Source organism: Parasteatoda tepidariorum, chromosome 1, assembly GCF_043381705.1.
Source record: "Parasteatoda tepidariorum isolate YZ-2023 chromosome 1, CAS_Ptep_4.0, whole genome shotgun sequence".
Lineage (NCBI taxonomy): Eukaryota > Metazoa > Arthropoda > Arachnida > Araneae > Theridiidae > Parasteatoda > Parasteatoda tepidariorum.
In genome coordinates, this window is record NC_092204.1 from 29,390,221 (window position 1) to 29,410,971 (window position 20,751).

General features: G+C 27.0%; 2 protein-coding genes across 15 annotated transcripts in view; one reads left to right on the plus strand and one right to left on the minus strand.

Moving 5' to 3' along the window:
* The first annotated feature begins 781 nt into the window (after window positions 1–781).
* On the plus strand, window positions 782–11,019 carry LOC107444337 (mitochondrial ribosomal protein S23). Of its 9 annotated transcripts, none has more exons than XM_043051266.2 (6): window positions 782–1,043; window positions 2,998–3,062; window positions 5,392–5,553; window positions 6,788–6,862; window positions 7,751–7,868; window positions 10,111–11,019. In XM_043051266.2, exons 2-6 carry the CDS (start codon window positions 3,019–3,021, stop codon window positions 10,138–10,140), a joined length of 429 nt encoding a protein of 142 aa, XP_042907200.1. In that variant the 5' UTR covers window positions 782–1,043; window positions 2,998–3,018; the 3' UTR covers window positions 10,141–11,019. The 9 variants fall into 9 exon arrangements, with proteins under 9 accessions (XP_042907200.1, XP_015913931.1, XP_071034218.1 ...); XM_016058445.3 differs by having other exon boundaries at window positions 979–1,147; XM_071178117.1 differs by lacking the exon at window positions 782–1,043 and adding an exon at window positions 1,152–1,208.
* The window catches only part of LOC107444333 (probable ATP-dependent DNA helicase HFM1), a 63,362-nt gene continuing 52,688 nt past the window's right edge, over window positions 10,078–20,751 (minus strand). For 5 of the 6 annotated variants that reach the window (XM_071178100.1, XM_043051261.2, XM_043051263.2 and 2 more), the window contains 9 exons: window positions 20,400–20,497; window positions 18,371–18,438; window positions 18,264–18,285; window positions 16,116–16,297; window positions 15,891–16,041; window positions 13,851–13,941; window positions 13,651–13,774; window positions 12,550–12,617; window positions 10,078–10,269 (listed from right to left, as the gene is read on the minus strand). In XM_071178100.1, the coding sequence (XP_071034201.1) occupies window positions 10,197–10,269; window positions 12,550–12,617; window positions 13,651–13,774; window positions 13,851–13,941; window positions 15,891–16,041; window positions 16,116–16,297; window positions 18,264–18,285; window positions 18,371–18,438; window positions 20,400–20,497 (877 nt within the window). In that variant the 3' untranslated portion in view covers window positions 10,078–10,196. The remainder of the gene's footprint in view (window positions 10,270–12,549; window positions 12,618–13,650; window positions 13,775–13,850; window positions 13,942–15,890; window positions 16,042–16,115; window positions 16,298–18,263; window positions 18,286–18,370; window positions 18,439–20,399; window positions 20,498–20,751) is intronic. The other variant, XM_071178102.1, reaches the window with a different exon arrangement.

The following is a 20,751-nucleotide window of genomic DNA, read 5'->3' on the forward strand; positions in this document are numbered from 1 at the left end:
TACTAGATGCTGTCACCTCACTAATTTCGTATCGTGATTTTTTCTCAAAATAATTAAAAATTGCTAAATTCTTGCGTTAAAAATTGTTAAATCCTAAAGATCCAAGAACAGCAAATATATGTATATATTAGCACAGAAATATCCGCTGTGCTACGATCTTAAAGTTTCGAGCTGGAATGAATAACTTCAACGAGCACAGTATCTCTGGTACTCGTATTGTTACTGATTTCTTCACTAGTCGAAATACTGGTGACGACGGGTTCGGCGATTGAATGAACTTTTTGTTAAGACAAAACAAAACTGATTTAGCGACAAGCTCCGAAAGACAAGCGACAGAGATAACTCTTAGTCTGACTAACTAATTCCACTGTACTCCGTTCCCCCTTTTATATAATTTTTCACCGCATCTCCAAAATTCTCGAATTGTCTCAAAGACGACAGAACGTCTAGGATTTCAGAATCATCGCTTAAAGACCTCGCGAATGACAGCCAGTCTCGAAAACTATACTGGCAGGACAGAAAGGAACCAGTCCATAACAGTATCACGTGAATTTGGTTTCAAAAGTACAACCCTTATAGTAAATACTTTTTCAGTATTCTGAGAAATACCGTGAGAAAAAAAAAGCAGGCATAAGGTTAAAAAAAATATATAGTCTTAAAAAATAATAGCTCGCATAATTTCTACTAAAATTTTTATTTTTGCCATTTTGTCTGAGCTCAAGGGGGTGTTTAAACCCTTAAACCCCTCCCTTGCGTACGCCACTGCAACCATTCGTACAACTGAGAAAAAGGAAGGAGGAGGGTTAAAACATGGAACCGATTTTTTCCTCAGGTGGCGTATTCGAGCGTAACGATCGTGAATAGACCATCTTTACTCTCTCTGATTGCGATGGAAACTCCACTTTTCCGCAACTAAAGACTGTTGACGGAAAGTTCGACATCAATCAAACAAAATAACATCAATCAATCAACCAACCAAACCGCATAACAAATAACAACAGTAACATGATTCCTGTAGTTTCAAGGAGAATCTAATTCTAATGGTGAGAAACGTGGTTTTTATGAATTTCTAAACTTTTTATGAAACAAATAAAATTTTTATTATTACAAGCGATTTTTTTCATAAATAGAGGGTCCTTTAATTAAAGTAAGAATATTTTAGAAATGTTTTAATGTAAATACATCTTCTCTCATAGCTAGAAATGAATGTAGGGTTTGTCAATTCAGAAATAACTAAATAGAAATTATAATATTTTATTAAATTATAAATATTTAGAATTTCTCATAAGAAGTAAATAATGATTCCACAGTAATTGTCACCATGTTTTTTTAAATAAATAGTAAAAAATTCACTTGAAACACTTTCTATGATTACTCAAAATTTGCTTCAACGTAATAGCTAAAATTAATTTTATTGAACCAACTGATAGGTGTAATAGAAAAAAAAGTTAAAGTCAAATAATAAAGAATAACATTGATAGGTAGAAAGACTTGATTTAATTTTAAAAAAAATAGAGTTCGAGTTATTGCAAATTGATACATGAAACTGTATTAGAAAAGTTACTTTGACTGTTATTATTAATTTTTGTAGGCTATTTTTTATACTTTTTGAAATTATACAAAAAGATTTATCATAACTTTTATTTCCTTTGGTGGTACAAACAGTTGTATGTGCCTGAAAAAATGACATGAAATCTTTTTAAATAAATGATTCAAATTTTTAAGGGCGTCCATTTCATAATTTAGGTGAAGTAGGCATTGACTTTATATTTGTTATACTGTAAGCCAAATTATGTTCATTTCTAGTTAATTAATAGAAATAATTTATATTATTTCTACTGATTAAAAAATCAATTTAATGTAATAAATGTTAAAATATGTTATATATTGCAGCAGTTGGATCAAATATTTAATAAAGTTTTTTATTACAAATTATGCAAGTATAATAGTTTATCAAAGATTAAAATTAAAACAGAACTTGTTTGCGACTGTAGCTAACAACAAATTATGCTTATAGTTTATTAATCAAAGATTAGCCATGTAATATTATTAATGAAATTTAAACTTAATCTTATAATGCTAATTTTTAAAAAAAGTTTTTATTTTTAATGCTACGTTTAAATTTTATTTACAATATTACATGGCTGACCTATGTTAAACTATTTCCATAATTTGTTGTTGTAGCTACAGTTGTGAACAAGTTATTGTTCTGTTTTAATTTTTTTTTACTAAATTAAAATTACTATGTACAGTAAAGTATTGATAGTTCAAGTTTCGATTGTTTGAGTTTCCCATAAACCCAAGCTAGGGAAAAAAAAATCAGTCTTCATCCCAAATAAGGACCAACACACACGTGTAACGATTACTACGACAACTGGTTTTACGTTGGTTAAATGACGAAAAACAAAGTTGTAGCCTGATAAAAAAATTTCCAGGATGCAAAAACACAGACATGATATGGTAGAGCAATAGCTGCTGGAATGTGATGAACAATTAGAATTTTTATATGTTGCCAATGTAAAAATGACCAAGACTCTGGCAATGCAAGAAGACATTGAAGAGGAGAATCTGGCATATTCCTTGCTATGAATGAGTCACGGCAAGGAATGACTGCAACATCAGCCAACAATGTGCTACTTCGATGATGGAGCGATATTGGTACATGAAAAAGGAGCAATCCGTTTAAAATAATTGTCTAATGTTTTTTGCTAAGTACTTGATGCAGTAATGTATAATGTAATTAGGTTAAATAGAGACACCCAGATCTTTTAATGTTCCTAATTTTCTTTAATTATAATATATTTTTCAATTTAATACTGAAATTTAAAAATTGCTTTTTTCCATTTATTAAATTCTATGTTTTCCATAATTAGACTTTATGAAAGTTCAAGGTGGGCAAGGTCCGCTTCCAATTATCAAGACTCTACTGTATATCTGTTTTAGAATTAGTCTTTCTCTCTTTTTTTTAAAATTACAAATTTACTTTTTTATTCACAGTTTCATCTTTTTTGAAATAATATGGCTGGAAATAGACTTCAAAGAACTGGTTCGATATTTGAGCGGTAAATATATCAGTGTGTTGTTACCCATGTGTTTCCTTTTTTTATATTTTGTCATTTTTATTCTTGTGTTACAGACTTACAATGTTTTTCTAGTTAACTAGTTTTTACGAAACTATGTACTTAATTTTTTTATTATAACTCCATCTAACTAATCTTTAAAACCATTTTATAATTCTTTTTAAAAATGTTTTTATTGGATTCATTTCAATAAAGCAAACTTTAGTTCCTATTAATATTACGAGTTTATAATTTATCTGTATGTTGATCAGTTGCAAAACCGTACCTCTCCAAAACATTATTTCAGGAATTGACAATTTTTTATTTCAACTCTTAGCCAATATGAGATAGGGGCCAGAACACTTTTCAAAGTGTTCTGGTCAAAAGTAATGGTAAGTGGTGGAAAGTAAAATCAGTGGTGGCTTGAAATTATTAAATTTTTTCGTTTTGGATTTTTCTGGCTTTGCAATTCATTATGAAGTTGGCTGGTTTTATTTCCAACAAAAATACATTTTGTTACATTTAATGTAACTACTAGATCGAAGAACTGGTTACATGTCTCTACAGATGGCTGGCTTTCTGCGCTGGAACTGGAATCTTTGGTGACCAGTTTTGTGTTTGCCTCTTGGTTGAAAATTCAACACTCATTTTGATGGAGAGTTACAATAAATTCTTGTAACAACTAAACAACTTATTCTATGAGTGTGAGGCTCTTTTAAAACAGTAGTTATTCTTTCCAGCGTTACCGCAGGCCTTGAAAATTTTAAAAAGTAGCAACGAAAAAACAAATGTCGATATTTTAATTTTTGTGTAACCACCACTAAAATTGTTTTCCAAACAATAAGTATATATGCATGAAAATTCCAGCTTCTAAACCACTTAACAATAAAGTGGTATATTGAAATAAGAAATATCTTCTAGCATTTACCTAAATTTGCTACCACTACTAAATTTTTTCAAGGACTAAGGGAACCCAACCCTGTCTTTCTGATTCAATTTCTGCATTACAATCTTTTTCCTCTAATAAAGAGGCCAAAGGCTTCCATGCTTTTAAATGCAGAACTTTGCTTGAGAAAATTCTGCATAGAATTAGCAACAATGAAATTTTATGTTAAGACAATCTAAAAAGATAATCGTCCTGTTACATTTTAAATTGTTCCTTATGTGGAATTTGGACTTTTTAAGAAACATCTTTAGAAATGTCTTATATTGAAAATTTGAATTGCTTTGTTTTATTTTATAAAAGAATAATGTGCCTATTTCAATAAACTAACAACTATGACAAGTATTTTCTTCTTTAAATATTTGTTATTATCATTATTAATAAAATATAAAATTATTTAAGAGTCAAATTGAATGCAATTTGAATATCTTTTTACTACTTCTGTAAAATATTTCTTTATTTTTCCATTTTAATATACCTTACAGTTTGATGATTTTAATCTATTTAATTGATAAAATTAACATATTTTTTTTGAAATATCAAGAATTATTTATTAAAATAAAATATTTACCATACCATATTATAAATTCCCAAATAATATATCTCAATTATTGTGAATCTATATAAATTAAATAGCTTTAGCTCTTATTTTTGAATTATCAATAAGATGATAAGATAATACAATTAAAGACAAGATTATTATGTTTTGAAAAAAATTGAAGTTTTTCTGAAAATATTAATGCTGTTCAAGTGAATTTATTGGTTATAAATTTAAAACAAGATTCTAATGCAATGTTTTAAGGTTTGTGTTATAGGATCATCGACTCAATTCATTCCTTGGAATTAGAATATGCATATTTACTTAGTAATAAACTGGAAAAAAAAGCCATCACTTTATTTTATTTTTAATAATGGAAACTTTCTTTTTTCCCTACAATACATGCTTTACGAATAAATAGGAAACAAAATCTGTTATGTCTAAGGAGAATTTTTAAATTATAACATACAGAAGCTTTATTCTTTATGAAATACAAAAAGTTGTTCTTAAATTTCATATTTTTATTACTTTTTGTATTTCTATTATGTTGCAATTTAAATAAAAAAATAGTAATATATAGCAAAAAATGATGCATGGGTATAATATTGCTCAGTTAAAAAAAAATGCATATCTGCCTCTTTCTCATTAAAAAATATGTCTTTATTACTATGTACTTATTACTAAAAAATATGTCTTTAAGTAATACAAGAATATATAATTTTTTATACTTTATACGAACTCTAATTAATACTACATTGATTGTGTAATTATTTGTAACTGTATGAAATTATTTATTGCTCATGTAACTTTATTGGAATAATTAATATTATAATCTTAATTTATAATTTTAGCCTGAGCGGTCTTCTAAAGACAGGTGCCATCAAAGGAGAAGACAAACCTATATGGTATGATGTCTATAAATCATTTCCACCCAAACATGAGCCCACCTTCAGTCGTCCACCTCTTCCTAAAGAAATCAAACCAATTTTTTATCCTGAAGACAACATAAGAGGGTATTTGTTTTTTCTGTAATAAAAGCCAGCCGAAGCAGGTTTTTTTTTGCAAAGCTTACTATATATGAACGACTTTTTCAACCAAGCCATAAATTTTTAGAGGAAAATTCATGGCCTGATTAACTCTTTTGGTTTAGAACATTTATCGAAATTTTTACAGACTAAAGTTAAAAATTATTTTGTTGCAAAACAACAAAATAAAAAAATAAATAAAATCGATATACTTAAGACGAGAATGCTTTTTTATGTGAAAGAGATAAGACACTAAACTAAAAATTGAGAAGTAAAAAAATGGTAACAAATTTGTAAATAAGTTTAAAGAATAGTTGCATGTTTGATAAATTGGAAAATTTTGCAAAATCAATTTCAACCATTCTTATTTTCCATGGTACATATAATCTTAATCAATCGGCTATTATTTTCCATTCATATACCTTATTGTTTATTATGTATGAATAAAAAGATTCTTTAAAGCACATAAGATAATTTATATGTATTGAGAAAAAATATGGGCAAAGTAAAAGTTGTGCTAATTTTCAAAATTAAAAATGAATTGTTAATGGTTCTTTTTCTATCATTTTATTTTTGTATATCCAAAGGCTTCTATGTAACTCGCCAATTTTCAGAGCTGTACTCCTAAGTTTTAAACTTTAAATATCCTAGGAGCTATAGGACTAGTATTTTGTCAATGTTTTGGGATTCAAATAAATTTCATGGAAATAAGCCTTAAAAACAAACCTTAGAATTTAATTAATTCCAAAACTAATATGAATTTTTAAAAAAAATTTTTTTTTTTTATTTTTAGAAATAAGAGTACCCGCCTACAAAAATTATACTTTTACAGCGATTATATTTACCTCCAAAAATCCGAAGAATCATAAATAAAAATATGCTATTTAGTTTCTTCAAAACTTATTTGAAAATCAAAGCTCATTTTTAGACATAAGTGCACATGACTGCAAAAAAAAATTATAATTCTCTTGCTAATAATTTTTGCTATACAAAATTACACAATGTAAAAAAAGGGAAGGAAAAAAAAATTAATTGCTGTTAAGTAAATATTTTTAACAAATTATTTCCTTTATTTTTTTCATTATAAAATTTTAGCTCCTGGTACCTATGGGGAATCTTTTGCTTGCTTAACTCTCCGGCTAGCTGTGTCTGTAGTATTATTAATTTGTACCATGTTTCAATAACTTTATCATTAGACATTTCTTTTCCATTTTATTTTCAGGAAATTCTTAAAGTTATATGGACCTGCAAGTGTGCACAATTTACTTCAACCTTCAGAACAATCAATAATGCAAAGGTATAAAAACTCATGAAAAACATTTGACTTTTTTGGTTTTGAAGTAATTTATTCTGAAACAAATAGAGTTGGGTACTGGTTCGATGATTCTAATCACTTAATTGACTCTGTGATTGCAACTGATTCTAATCAGTGGATTTTATCGAAATAGATTTAAATTATAATGAATAATTGTTTCTTAAATTTAAGTCAGTTTTGTTTCAATTATACAACAATATAATTATACAGTTAAAAATTTCTTGTTAAACCTAAGTGATTCTTAGGCATTCATTATTAAGGACTTTATAGTTTTATTTTGATGAAATAATTTTTTTTAATTCCTTGTTTTAAAAATGGATTAATATCAGTGGAGGAAAGCAAACTTTTACGTTTTATCACTATAATAAAAATATGTATTAATGAATAATTAAATCAGTTATTGTTTGTAAGCTTTGGCTTCAAATGAAGACTTTTTACCTATCTAAATCAGAAATGGTAAACCTTTTACAATAAGTGTCACAGTTAATTTTCAGGTGTACAATGTGCTACTTGTTTCTCATTAAAAATTACATTTGAAAACTTGCTCTTAATTTAAACTTTTTTTAAAAATATAACTTATAACTATATTTGTTTAGTTATTAACTTAGCCTAATGTAAATTGTAAAAGTAGTATTTTAAAAAAGTATTTAATATTAAGATTTGTAAAGAGTTTTGAACTCTTAACTGTAAGTGAAAAAAAATAAAGTTATATTAATTAACTAATTTGATATCACATTAAAAAATTATTAATAAAAAAATATTAATTAAAAAAATTGTTTATAATAAAAAAATTATAAATTATTTTTTAATAAATATACATAATTATTTTATATATGTTCTGTCTTTAACTGTGAATAATTTTTATTATAGGTTTGTTGAAAAATACCAGTATTTAGAAAAGAATGGCAGTTTTATGAATGAAGAGGATGTATTTAAAGCCACAGAAGCCGCTTTGGAAGAAGAAGGAATAACTTTCATGCGTACAAAGGTCAGTCATTAATATATCGTTCGTCTACGGTAAGAACTCTCCCCGCCACAAAGTCTGAGACCATCTGCTGCTATGGAAACAAGAATAGCGCATTTTAGGGAGTATAGCTTGTCTTCACTCTAGGGCTAACACAATAGACTGGAGAAAAAGATTCCCTTTCCTTTTGGCCTAAGCCAAAACCTGTACTAAACAGTGACTCTACACCCCTACTTGAAATAGACAATGAATTGTTCAATATTCAGTTGACTGAAGTCTGATTATTATGTTAAGCAAAAAAGTTCAGGAATGTAATTTTTGCATGTTTATGGATTACAGACACTGATTCACTTAATTCAATGGATTACATACACTGCTAATCATATTGGCATAGTAACTAAACCATAATATTAATCAGTGGGAGTTGTTTGTAGAAGTCTTCATTAAGAAGGCAATGGACATTAAGATTTTTAAGTATTTGATTGTTCAGTGCAAAAAAGAACACCTTAATACATTTATTTAATGATCAGTTTTTTATATACTTAAAGATGCTAACCTTAAATATGGTAGTTAATTGTGTGAGTTATTTCAAATTATAAAATCAAGCTCAGAATTTTTTTTTAGAAGAAATATAAATTTTCTTTGTTCTATTAAGAGTTTGGACCCTCAAAATATAAGGGGTAGCTGCAATTTTCAAAATATTGTATTAACAGTTTAGTCAACAGAGCCATTGACAGTTTTTTTAAAATTTTACCTTACATGTATCTTACCATATGTCTAGAACTGTGATGATTGAACAATGATTAAGATAATTTGTCTAGCTCTTAAAAAGATAGGGTTGTTTGCTTCTCAGTATGAAAGTCATATTTGTGGCCTGAAATTAACAGAAACTATCTATATTATATAAAACGCTAATACGTACGTATGTATCAATAAAATCAATGATATTTCTTTTCTCGTGTTGGCAACAGTTTTAATTTTTAATTGATAGGCTTCGGCGCGCAAAAGCGCGTGAGCATCATATGGCTGATCTATATTATATAAAACGCTAATACGTTTTCATTGATAGGCTTCGGCGCGCAAGAGCACGTAGTGAGTATCATATGTCTAATCGGGTGAATTCTCACCTAATTATCAAAAACATTCTCACAAAATTATCTTCATCGAAGCCGATGCTTTACATCCGGCGTTCAGTACTATTTCATATTGTTTTACAACACATGGTTTTAGCCCTCTGGTGGGAAAGACTTTAAAACAAAACTTACAACAGTTACTTTTCTCAACAACTGAAATTTAGAATAGTGTGATCAAGAAAAATATGTGAACTGTGTGCAATTTCAAATTAATATTGAAATGCACAGGTTTAGAATTTTCTACAGTGAAAAGTTTTCGGAACTTCAGTGTTCAAAAAAGTATACAAAAGCTAGACGTTAAGAACGTATCCAATGAACTGCGAAAGCAGTTCCGGGGGTTTGCGAGCAGGGGGCGAAGCCTCCTAGTTAAGTTAATAAAACATTTTTGGTTTATGTTGCTAATTAAAATGAAACAACTTTTATAATATTTATAAACATTATATGAACTGGCAAGCCCAGTGTATGTAAGTATTTAATCAGAAAGATCAATTAAGTGACTCTCAAATTTTGACAAAAATTGCCAATATGCCAGAATGGGGCAAAGAAAACAATACCAAAGGAGGAGAAAAAATAGAAAATGAATTAATTATATGATAAGCCTTAAATATAATTGACTTTGTAAAGTTTAATAAATAAGAATTTAGTAAATAAAATTAACTTATTCTTTATTTCTCTAGTCCTTATCTTTACAAAAAAAGTCTACCCTAATCACTGTGCAAAAGAAATTAATTTATATAAAATTACTTCTTTATTAATAATAATAATGTACTCCATTTACACTATTAGTATTTAATACTGCTTAGTTAATAATACCTTGTATACTTCTGAGTTAACTTCTTTTGAGATATATTAAAAATAAAAGTGTTGATGTAGACATAATTTTGTGAATATAATTCTTTGGACTGATTAATAATAGGTGCATTCATATGAATGATTTCATCAATATGCAATCAAATAAGATATTTGAGCATGTGTGTTTTAGACTAGCATGTCCAGCAGGGCATGCATTTATAAAAAAAAAGTTCATTTTGTACTTTCTGTAAAGAATCAACTAATATTTAATATATTCCTTAACTCCATGCTTTTCTGTAGCTTATTGATCCAGATATCATTTTTTTTATTTATTCATCTAGGAAAAAAATTTTACAGATGAAAATTCTTAATAAATACTGCCATTGAACAAAAGGAGAAGTATGCAGACAAACAATTGGTTTGATCGCTAGTAATTGCTAAGATATCCAACAATCATGTCATAAAGTTCCTTTTGGGCAGCAGGATCTTTCTGTTGCTCCCTGCAAAGGAGAAAAACATTTGAATTCCAAAGATCACATGCTAAAATATTTATCTTAAATATTTATGTGTGAAAATATTCAAATGTGTTGTACTGTATTTCTTCATTATATATTATACAATTAATTTTGAAATAAGCATTACGGGAAAAAAAATTCTTAATGTTACACTTAGTGCATGAAATTAGAACTGTATGATATTTCTTTGTTATGAAATTTAGTTATTTATTGTTTGGGCTAACCATTATGCTATAAATTAAACTGTTTTTCCTTCTTTGAACTTTATTTTCTCTTTAAAAATTAGACTATTTTAATTCCTTATGTACTACTTTTAGTTTTGAGAAGAATTTTTAATAAAAAATATCAATAATCAAGAAAATTGGTAAAGGAATTTTCAATAATTATACAAGTTTTACATACCTAAATCATAATGCTGATAAATCAATTTTAAGTAATTTAACATAGCTACATCTACCCAATTTCTTTGATTTAATTCAAAATTATTTCAAAGGATTTCAAATATAGATTTACACATTGATATCAGCTTTATTTAAGACTTTTCCTCTTTATTTTTGAAATGATTACAAATTGTCCTTTTCTAAATGAAAGTTGTGTATTTAAAATATATATATTGTTCAGACATTATAATATTTTGTGTAAGATATAATTAAGAAGTGTTTGAGTAGATAAAATTTTTTTCTTCACATTTTCACTGTCAGAGGGCATATTTTTAATAAACTACATGTTCATGTCGGTTTTTTATTTAAATTTATCACCTCCGTTATACACCAACAGGACTTACAAGTCCCATAAATACTTCCATATATCATTGAAATAGATCATAATATCTTATCAGGATTATTTGTTCCGTTAGCCACATCCCAATAGAGTTCTTTCTTTCCTTTCTTGTAACTGTTATAAAAGTGATAAAGAAATTCTCCACGTATGTAAACTTAAATTTCTGTAGTGAACAAGTGGATCGATGATGTGTTGAAAGAGTGAGCAAATTCAAGTTTATGTTTGCTTCCCTAACATTGACTTAGGTAAGTTCAAGGAGTTTTCAAATATGCTCAAGATAGTAAAAATTTTTGCGTTCTCTCTCCAGTGATCAGTTTCCTGAGATAGTCTTCAGCTGTCACAATAGACTGAAGACAGCTTAACAGAAATTGTTTGAAGACTGAGACAGTTGATTATTTGCTCAGAATTTCTATTATTCCCCCCCCCCCCACAGAATTTGATGTTAGGCCTGAATTTGACACATGGTATCAAATAGGACAGCATTGCGGTATACAAATTTGAAGTGTTAAAATATGAGAACAATTTTGACGTCTTAATTTCATGATAATTTTTTAATTTTAATGACTTTCAATGATTTATGAATTACATTAGAACCATTAACTTTTTTTTCAACTTATATCAGTGTTTTTAAGCAATAAAAGTGTTTCAGTTTTTATTTTCTACATTCTTTTATAGTTTTGGTCAGAAAAAGCTTTTTGCTACATTTGAAAATTGCTTATAATTTTCATGAAAATAGTGGCGAGCCAAAATTTTAACCCAGCTAGTAGTTTAGAACTGAAATTTTATGCCCTGAGTTAGATAATACAATATACATATATTGCTACATTACAATAATTTTTTTAATCAAAACGCAATATAAAAGTAAGAGGGGAAAAAGATATTGAAATGTTTTAATTTTTTCTATGTGTCTCACACAATCCAGTCTTTTCTAATTCCAGCGCCAAAACATCAAAAATTATTTGATTATCTAACTATTTAAAACTAGATTATATTATAAAAGTTAAATTGTATGCTGCATTTCAAATTAAGAAGTCTATCCAATATTTTTTACAAATTTAAGCTTACGATATGGCTTGGATAAGTAATAGAATTTAAGGATTTCACCCTTGAAAGAAGTACATATAATGGACTCTCTTCTGGTAGTATTTTTCCACGAGTTCAGCTCCGAAGAACAGTGTAGCTGATGTACATACTATACTACCATCATATCCAACTTAAACAAAATAATTAGAGCCCTTTACAAATGTCTTTATAATGCTTAAATGCAACTAATCATAAGTTTCATACATTAATTTAGGTAATCTATTGTATGTTAAGAATATATCTATAGATCATGTTATTATTGTTTAATGTAATCTCTGAATAAGCTTTCACCTACATTAAGTTAAAAATAAGCAAAGAAAGTATAATACTTTTAACATAGTAATTCATTAATTTGCAGTAGCAGATTGTAAACACAAAAAAGTAAAAGAAAAAGACATTTACACTGTCATGATTTTTCTGGTTTTTATGAATTCTTCATAAGGAACAGAAGTAGACGGTGAATCTCTGTTCTGAAAGAAATTTGTAATTAAGACAACATCATAGGTTACTTGAAAAATCATTTTAAGTGTATAAATTGTGATTACAGATATTTATTTAAATTATATGTTTGAAAAAAATAATAAAAAATATTTAAAAAACAAACAAATATTAGAATGTGTAGAACTAGTAGAATCTTTTCATTTAAATAAACTATAAAAAATTTTTACTTTGTATAATTTCAAAAACAAATTAAACAGAAATAAGATGCATCCCGATAATAAAGGATTACATAAAAAGGCCTTCTTTAAATTGTTAATATAGACTGCATATGTGATACAACACATATTACATTTAGCAGAAGATAAAATAAATTTTTTTTTATTTGTTCTCTTAACATGTATTTTGTTAACTATTATTTGAGCAGAAATAGTTGAAATTATAAATATTTTTAAATGGAATTTAATGAGAAGGTCTAACAGTCACAATCAGCTTGGATGTATTTAATAAGTGTTGTGTACACTACTACCAAGTATACATTATAATTTTCTTCTATATCAAAGAATTTAAAATATCAAAAGAAACATTAAATAAAGTTATAGCACTTATGATTTATCTTTTTGTTGTACCAGCCTAAAATTGCTCCATCCATCACTCAACATAATTACGTTAATATTGATAAATTACAATGTTAAATACTTTGTTAATCTTAAAGATGTTTTCAATGTCACAATTTAATTTAACTCAAAAGCCTAACACTAATAACTTCGAAAAAATTAATCAATGAAATCCTCGAAAAAATTAATCAATGAATCTGAACGTTCAATTTATTTTTCACATATCACAATGAGTATACACGTTATTGGTAAGTTCAAAAAACGAACTAGTTGTCCAGTATTTGTTACATTTCTTTCTATCTCACCCATAACTGGAATTTGTTAAGGTGAGGAAATTCATTCATTCAATTTAATTTTACAAACTTACTAATGACGTTAGAAATTAATTAAAATTCAATCATTTATAACAGTACTCCAGATTCTGCTAAGAATGAAAAAAAAAACTTACTTCAACAACTCTGTTTCTTTTAGTATTCTCAGAAATTTTATTTGCTTGATTTGGAGATGGATTATTGGTTTCCTTTTTCCTTGCATCATTACCACATTCAATATTTGCATTATCCTCGAAATTTCTAAAATAGTTCAAGTTATTAATATATTTAGACTTGTTTTTTTTTTTTTAAATTTCAGTAATTGATGTTTACTTACAGATTGAAATATAATCCATCAGATAAATCCTTTTCTTTATTTGCAGAATCTGTAGAATTGGATACATTTATCCAAAAGTCTTGCATGTTTCCTTCAAAATACAATAAGTTATTAACCCTGCATTTTATTACAAAAAAAAACAAATGTTTTTTTTTACATTGTGCATGCTATAAAAAAACTCAGTATAAATTTTATAAATTAGTAATTTTTTTGAATTAAATGTTGGAATGAAAAATTACCAAACTAGGACTTAAGAATATGTTGCATGATGTCATTCTTTTGTGCTATCATAGCTTCTAACATACTATTCTATTTCTGTACTTCTTGAATATATATATTTATACAGATATTTTCCTGAGGGAAAATTGCACAAGAAAGCAACTAGGTTTCATTGAGTAATAAATAAAATAAAAGATCACATGTTCTTCAAGTGGTGAAGGCAGAAACATTCATGTTAGGTGCAATGTTATTTCCTAAGCAATATCATATAATTTATGTACTATTCATATTTTATTACTTTCTAAAAAAAGTATACAAACTCAATAGCGGTTTTAATTTTAAAAAAGTCTACATTTCGTTATGGATTTGCATATTTTGTTTTCTATATTTTAAGATAGCTAGACCTACTTTTTAAAGATTGTAATAAGGCTTTATGAAGATTCACAAGTTATAAAAATTTTAATATGTGAGTACATATTTTCTTTCTTTTAGTGAAAGCAAAACAGACATGTGATTGCTATAAGAAGAAAATATTAAAATTTTTTTAGAAATGTTATGGTTATTTTTTTTCAATGTGAAGCTTTTTTTATATTTTCTTTATACTTTTTTGTACATAGACTATGAGTGTATTATTTTTATACATAAACATAACATTTATAAAACATAAAAAGTGAAAAAAAGAAATTTTTTGCCAAATGAATTTTTTTCCTCATAAACATATAAATGAATATATATTCTATTACAAGCAATATTCCAACATTTTGAAAACATTTACAAATTCCTATCCTTTTTAAATTTTGTGACTGATCCCTTTTTTTATTTTTTTCTTAAAAAGAATTTTTAAAAACATTGAGATAAGCGGCACAATGATTACCAAAAAAACACAAAAATATATATGACAAAATTGCATATATTTAATTAATAAAAGGTCAAATTTTAATTATAACATTTTCATTTTGATGATTATAAGAGAAATTATTGAAAAAATATCTTATTAAATATTAGAAGCTTTTTAGCCACCGACTGGCCTTAATTGAATATGCACATGGTAAAAATATCAATATAGATAATAAAAAATTAAATTATTATTATTTTAATCTTGGTATGTAATATAAGAGGACCAAATAGGAGCATTAATTACTAATAGTTTTTAAACTATTTCCCTGCAAGATTTTTAATATTTTGTTTTACAAATAGTTTTAAAAAAATAAAGAACTTGTTTAACTTATTTCCTAAAATTAAACTATTAATAAATTAAAAGAAAATTCCAAAAATTAGTTAAATTATCTTTTTAAAAGAATAATATTTAATAATTAAATTTAAAAATCAGATTTTCATAAAAATCACTAATTTTAATAAGATAAAAAATAGCTACCAAATTTCAAAATAACTAATACTTAACTGCCCAATATTACTCATTTTTTTGTGTAAGAAATATAACAAAGTATTTAATACTTCATTAATCTAATTGTTTTATTCAGATACGTTTTTAACAATAAATTTAAAAAAAATATATATTTAAAGCACTAGATGAGTATTTCGATATTTTCAAACCTTTCTGTAATTAAATTTTTTTTTAAAAAGGGGGGAACTTGAATGAAAATAATATGAAGAAAATTTAATGGCCCAATTTTTATGTGTAAAAGTAAATTTTATTAGTAATGAACATTGTGAAAAACAAGTATTTCCTAACTGATAAAATATCTTATAAAAATTCATTGGTTGAGGTATAATTGATATACTTGCCATGATTTTAAGCTATTATCTATTTATATAATTTAATGGAACTAACAGGTAAAACAAGTAAAAAAAATTGCTTACTCTCATCTCCCCACATTTCATCAACACAAGGTGTTCCTGTGCGTTCATCACCAAGGGTACTTTTTGAACTTCTAACAGTTTCAACATATACTTTCTGTGTTTGTTCTAGTGCACTTTTTAACTTGCCTCCATCTTTTACAATTGGACCAACCTACAAAGCAAAGATTAATAAATATGGTGATTCTCATTCTGCAATATTTTTTTTTTAAAATAAAAATGTTTCACTTTTATTTTTTTGGTTGGGAATGAATTTATCTTGTGGTGCATCTCATCCAGAAAGTTTTCGACACGGGTCTTCCTTGTCGATGTAGTTACTCCGTTCTTGCAACAGGTATGGCCACACATCATTTTATTCAGGCATTTGTGAGTGCAGATTCTCTTCTGATTTTGTAAGCTCTCAATTTTTGCTAAGAAGAAAAATAAAAATAAGATTTGGGCAGATCTGCTTTTAAGCTTAGAAACAAGTATAAAATAATACCAATAAAAAATTGAAATGTTTTTTTTTAAAACTTATATTAAAAATAAAAGAAATGGTGATAAAATGTATTTAAAACAATAAAAAAAACTTATGTAGTATTTTTTCATTGACTTGTGTATGTTATGTACATTGACTTATGATTTATACATCTTATTTCAATGAATTTCCTTTTTGGGTCAACAAGCATTAAGAATGGAAATTCTTTTAGATCAAATAATTAACTTAAAATGTAGCTGAAAGTACCCTATACTCCCAGTAACTACAACAATCCATATGATCATCAACGGTTGATCTTATAAACCCTAAAAAAGTGATAACTGAAATATTTTAACTTTCATAATCAAGGTATAATCTGTGTCAGAAACATTTTTTTTCCTGCAAAATATTGTTTAAATAATAATAATAAAATATTATTATATAAAAATACTATCAATAATATATAAAAATATTACTATTAATAATATTTGTTTAATAATTTAATTTGCATATTAATTAAAAATTGTGATCATGTAAAACCAGTCTTTAGTAGTAGCAAATTTTTGACAAATCTGTTGATTTATTAAAAAAATATGTGTATTATATTGGTAAATATTAAACACAAATTTTTTCTGTCAAGAAAAGAAAAAAATGTTTGTTGTGTGCATCGCGCAGCATAACATTTTCAATTATAAAATATTTCACTTTAGCTAATTCTTTATACTTTTCCTGTTGAGACTCCAGGCTATAAATTTGCAAATGTAGAAAAATGTTGCAGTAAAAAATATGTTTTTTTTTTTTTAAATTTTTTTTGAGACCACATGTTTTGAGATATTTGAGGTTAAAGGTCTATCAAGACACTTTGAAAAGTCTTTATCTTAGAAAGTCATATAAGGTATCAAATGAAAACTTTATTTTTTCGTTTGCAATGGAGTTTGAAATTTTCTTCGGATACAATTAGGAAAAAAAGTTACAGCCATTTATATGTAAGCAAGTTTGAAATTTTTCTTAAATAAAAATTTTAGTTTTTTAAATGTCCAAAACTTGGATAATTTTCAAATTAAAATTCTAAAAATAAGTACAATTGCTTAGTTTATCATATGTGTTCATTTTAGAAAATTTTATCTAAATTGGAGAGGGCCGGTCCAAAAATTATTGATCTGACATGGAATGACTCAGTGAGGAATTTACTTTTTATATAGGGTATCACAAAACTCATGGTACGTACGTTAGGGAGTGATAGAACACAATTAGACAAGCACAAATTACCATACAATCCATAACACATAGAGAGCACCTCCCAGCGACTGTCAACTGTCTTCCTTCATTGCGTGGTTCACTGATAAGATGGATGTGTACTCAAATCAGGAGAAGGCTGAGAAGCATTACATGTATGGAGCTGCAGACGGCAATGCAAAGGAAGCTCAAAGATTATACGGAGACTGTTTTCCAACAAGACTTCTCTGATCCAAGGCCATTTTAGCGACTGTACCAAGAATGCCACATGAATAGCCTCATTTACGACGATGGTCATTCTGAAGAGCTTGTTGCCCGGATATTCGTAGCTGCTGACACCAAAAGAGAAATGCCTGGTGTTTTCGCCAGTGTTACATCGGCAGTAGAAATTTTGAGCAGTTCCTGTGATAGGGGACTTAGTGTTGTTTAATTTCATAATTGTTTTTCTTCATTTTATAGGTTACTTTAAATCCATCTCTACCTGTCTTGTTTCCCATCATTTCGTGACAGCATATTTCTTGCTCTACTGTTTTATGACTTGCATTTGATTGTAGATTGTATGGTGATTTATGCTTATCTAGTTGTGTTCTATCACCCTCTAACTTATGTACAATAAGATTTGAGATACCCTGTATATATACAGACTTTCTAATTTGCAAATAACTGTCTTTTTAAACACTTACTTTTTCCGCTTTCTTTTGTTTGCTGGAAGAAAAAAAAACATAATTTGAATCAATGCATTGAAAAATTTCAATTTTCAGAACTTAACCCATAAGAAAAGGAAACTTACTCTTTGCGGTTCATTTGAATAAGAGGAATGATATTCCAACTTGAAACTTTTATTCACATCCAAACCCACTACAAAGAACAATAAATGTCTTTTACTAAAAAGCATATTACTTTAATTAAAAAAAAAAATTCAAACTAAAAAAGAAACATTAAAAATTGTATTATTCTAAGTTATAACTTTTGAAAATCTGCACTGTTAATGAAACGTTAATCTGGAAATAGTGTTAAACTGTTTTAAAGTATTTAATACAAAATAAAACTTACTATAAAATTAAGCATACATAAACAGTTTTTATATGCTTTCCATCTTTTTCTTAAATAAAGCTCATAATGTTTCCTAAATTTGTTCCTGTTGTCTTATTTATGTATTTTCTAGTATACATATATGGGGTCATAGTAATGTGACAATCTATTTTTCAAAGACAAAACGTCGATTGCAAACTGTAGGGTAAAATTAGGAAATTTCATTACTGATCAGTTGCAGCATTTTTAATAGTTTTTTCGTAAAACTTATAGCCCTTTTTTAAAAAAAAATTATATTGTAGGCGATTAAAAAATTGTTCATATAAATGATGCGGTATTATTTTTGAAACATACCTCAAAATATGGCAGAAAAAGGAAAATAAAGTAATTTTCAGAACTTCATAAAATATTCATAATAATGTTATATTTATTAAAAAATAATAATAAAATGCACATAGGGTGCTTTTTTTTGACAAAAGTGGTGTTCGGGTGACGACTATAATTTTTGCAGTGTGCCGCAATCCTGTGGAGTTTTTCTTCAGTAGCCTTGCCTGAAAATCCTAGTAAAGGAACTTAATGGTCATCTTAACAGCGAATGCAAGATGACAACGTTCACCAATACTTAACTGTTGTTTAATTATTTGTTTCCTAACCTTGATTTTATATATATTACCTTGTTTATATATATAAGGATCACTTGACCTCATCAGGAGAAATGGCTAGATGAACTGCATCAGACGCAAAATTTCTAGCAGCGATATTGTGTGCTCTTCATGCACTTTTACCATGTTTGGCACCAACAACAGATGACGAATTTCGCATGTTTCAGTTACCAGTTAATGAGCCTCATTCTTTATTTGCCTTTAATTCATTTGTTGGACAAATACATTTCTCACTGTTTTCAATAATTAATAAAGAAATAACTGTATAGACTTGTGTGTTTTCAATATGTATTTCTTCTACCTAACAGATGCACAACAAACAGAAGTGTTGTCAACTTTGGAAAGGAATATGTTTTATAGCAGACATTCATTTTCCATATGTTATACAAGGAATGAATCAAAGATTGAGATGACTGCCCTTTTTTTTTATTTAAATATATCTCCAGCTTTTAGCAGAATTTTCTGAAAAATATCTCTTAATGCATTCCATCTATTCGATATGGGATGTTTATTTTTTCAACTACAATGAATTATAAAGAATAAAATAAAAACTTTTTAGTTAAATGCTTTGTATTTAATTAAAGTTAAAAATAATTCTTTACTTCCATATATTTATTAAAATAATACGTAAGTATAGATACGAAAATACAATAAACTTCTTTATGGGTATGAATATTTCTGATAAAGCGTAACTTCCAAAGCCTCAAAGGTGCATTAGTTAATGAGAAATATTTGTAAAAAATAAATAAATAAAAAAAATTGCGAAATAAATAATGAAGAATTTAACAGTCAATGGATAGTTGGTCATTATTTCTTTTCTTCTAAAAACCATGAAGAAGTTTCATTCATAAAAAGAAGCATCCCTACAAATGAATAAGCAATAGATGTTTAAAAATTTTCCAAGCAGTCACTCAGCCAGGTGATTAGATAATCCTATTTTTAATTACACGAATGTCAACTATTTAAAAAAAAAATATGTTATGGTTTTTAATAATCTAATCACATTTGTTCCAGTAACTCGAATTGTATTAGACAGGTATAAAAATGAGTCAATTTTTTGAAGTAAAACATAATGACTGGGCTTTAAATGATGTTAGTAACAAATGTCAGCTTTAAAATAATTACCGTAACTGTCACTAATTAAATGAATGTTGATTTCATCACCATTTTGAGCTCTAGAAATCTTCTTACACCACTGGTACAACTCAATTAGCTGAGAGTTTCTACAAGTAGATGAAACACACTGGTAATAAAATAAAACACAATACAAAATCGAAACTGTAAAAAAATTAATTATTGAATTTGTCAGTCTGAAAAAATAAATAATTTGTTTAAAAAAATAGAGTAAAAACTCTAAACCTTTTATAAATAATTACTTACATCTTTTCATATTTACATCATAGAAAATTATATTTTTTAAAATGGTGTAAAAATTTGTTTGCCTCACAATTGAAAATTATTTTGATTGTTAATAAAG

Bases quoted from the DNA above. Each gene is read 5' to 3' on its own strand.
- LOC107444337 (XM_043051266.2), top strand. From the start codon at position 3,019: ATGGCTGGAAATAGACTTCAAAGAACTGGTTCGATATTTGAGCG. The intron at 3,063-5,391 runs GTAAATATATCA...TTATAATTTTAG, and splicing joins ACTGGTTCGATATTTGAGCG to CCTGAGCGGTCTTCTAAAGA. The intron at 6,863-7,750 runs GTATAAAAACTC...TTTTTATTATAG, and splicing joins GAACAATCAATAATGCAAAG to GTTTGTTGAAAAATACCAGT.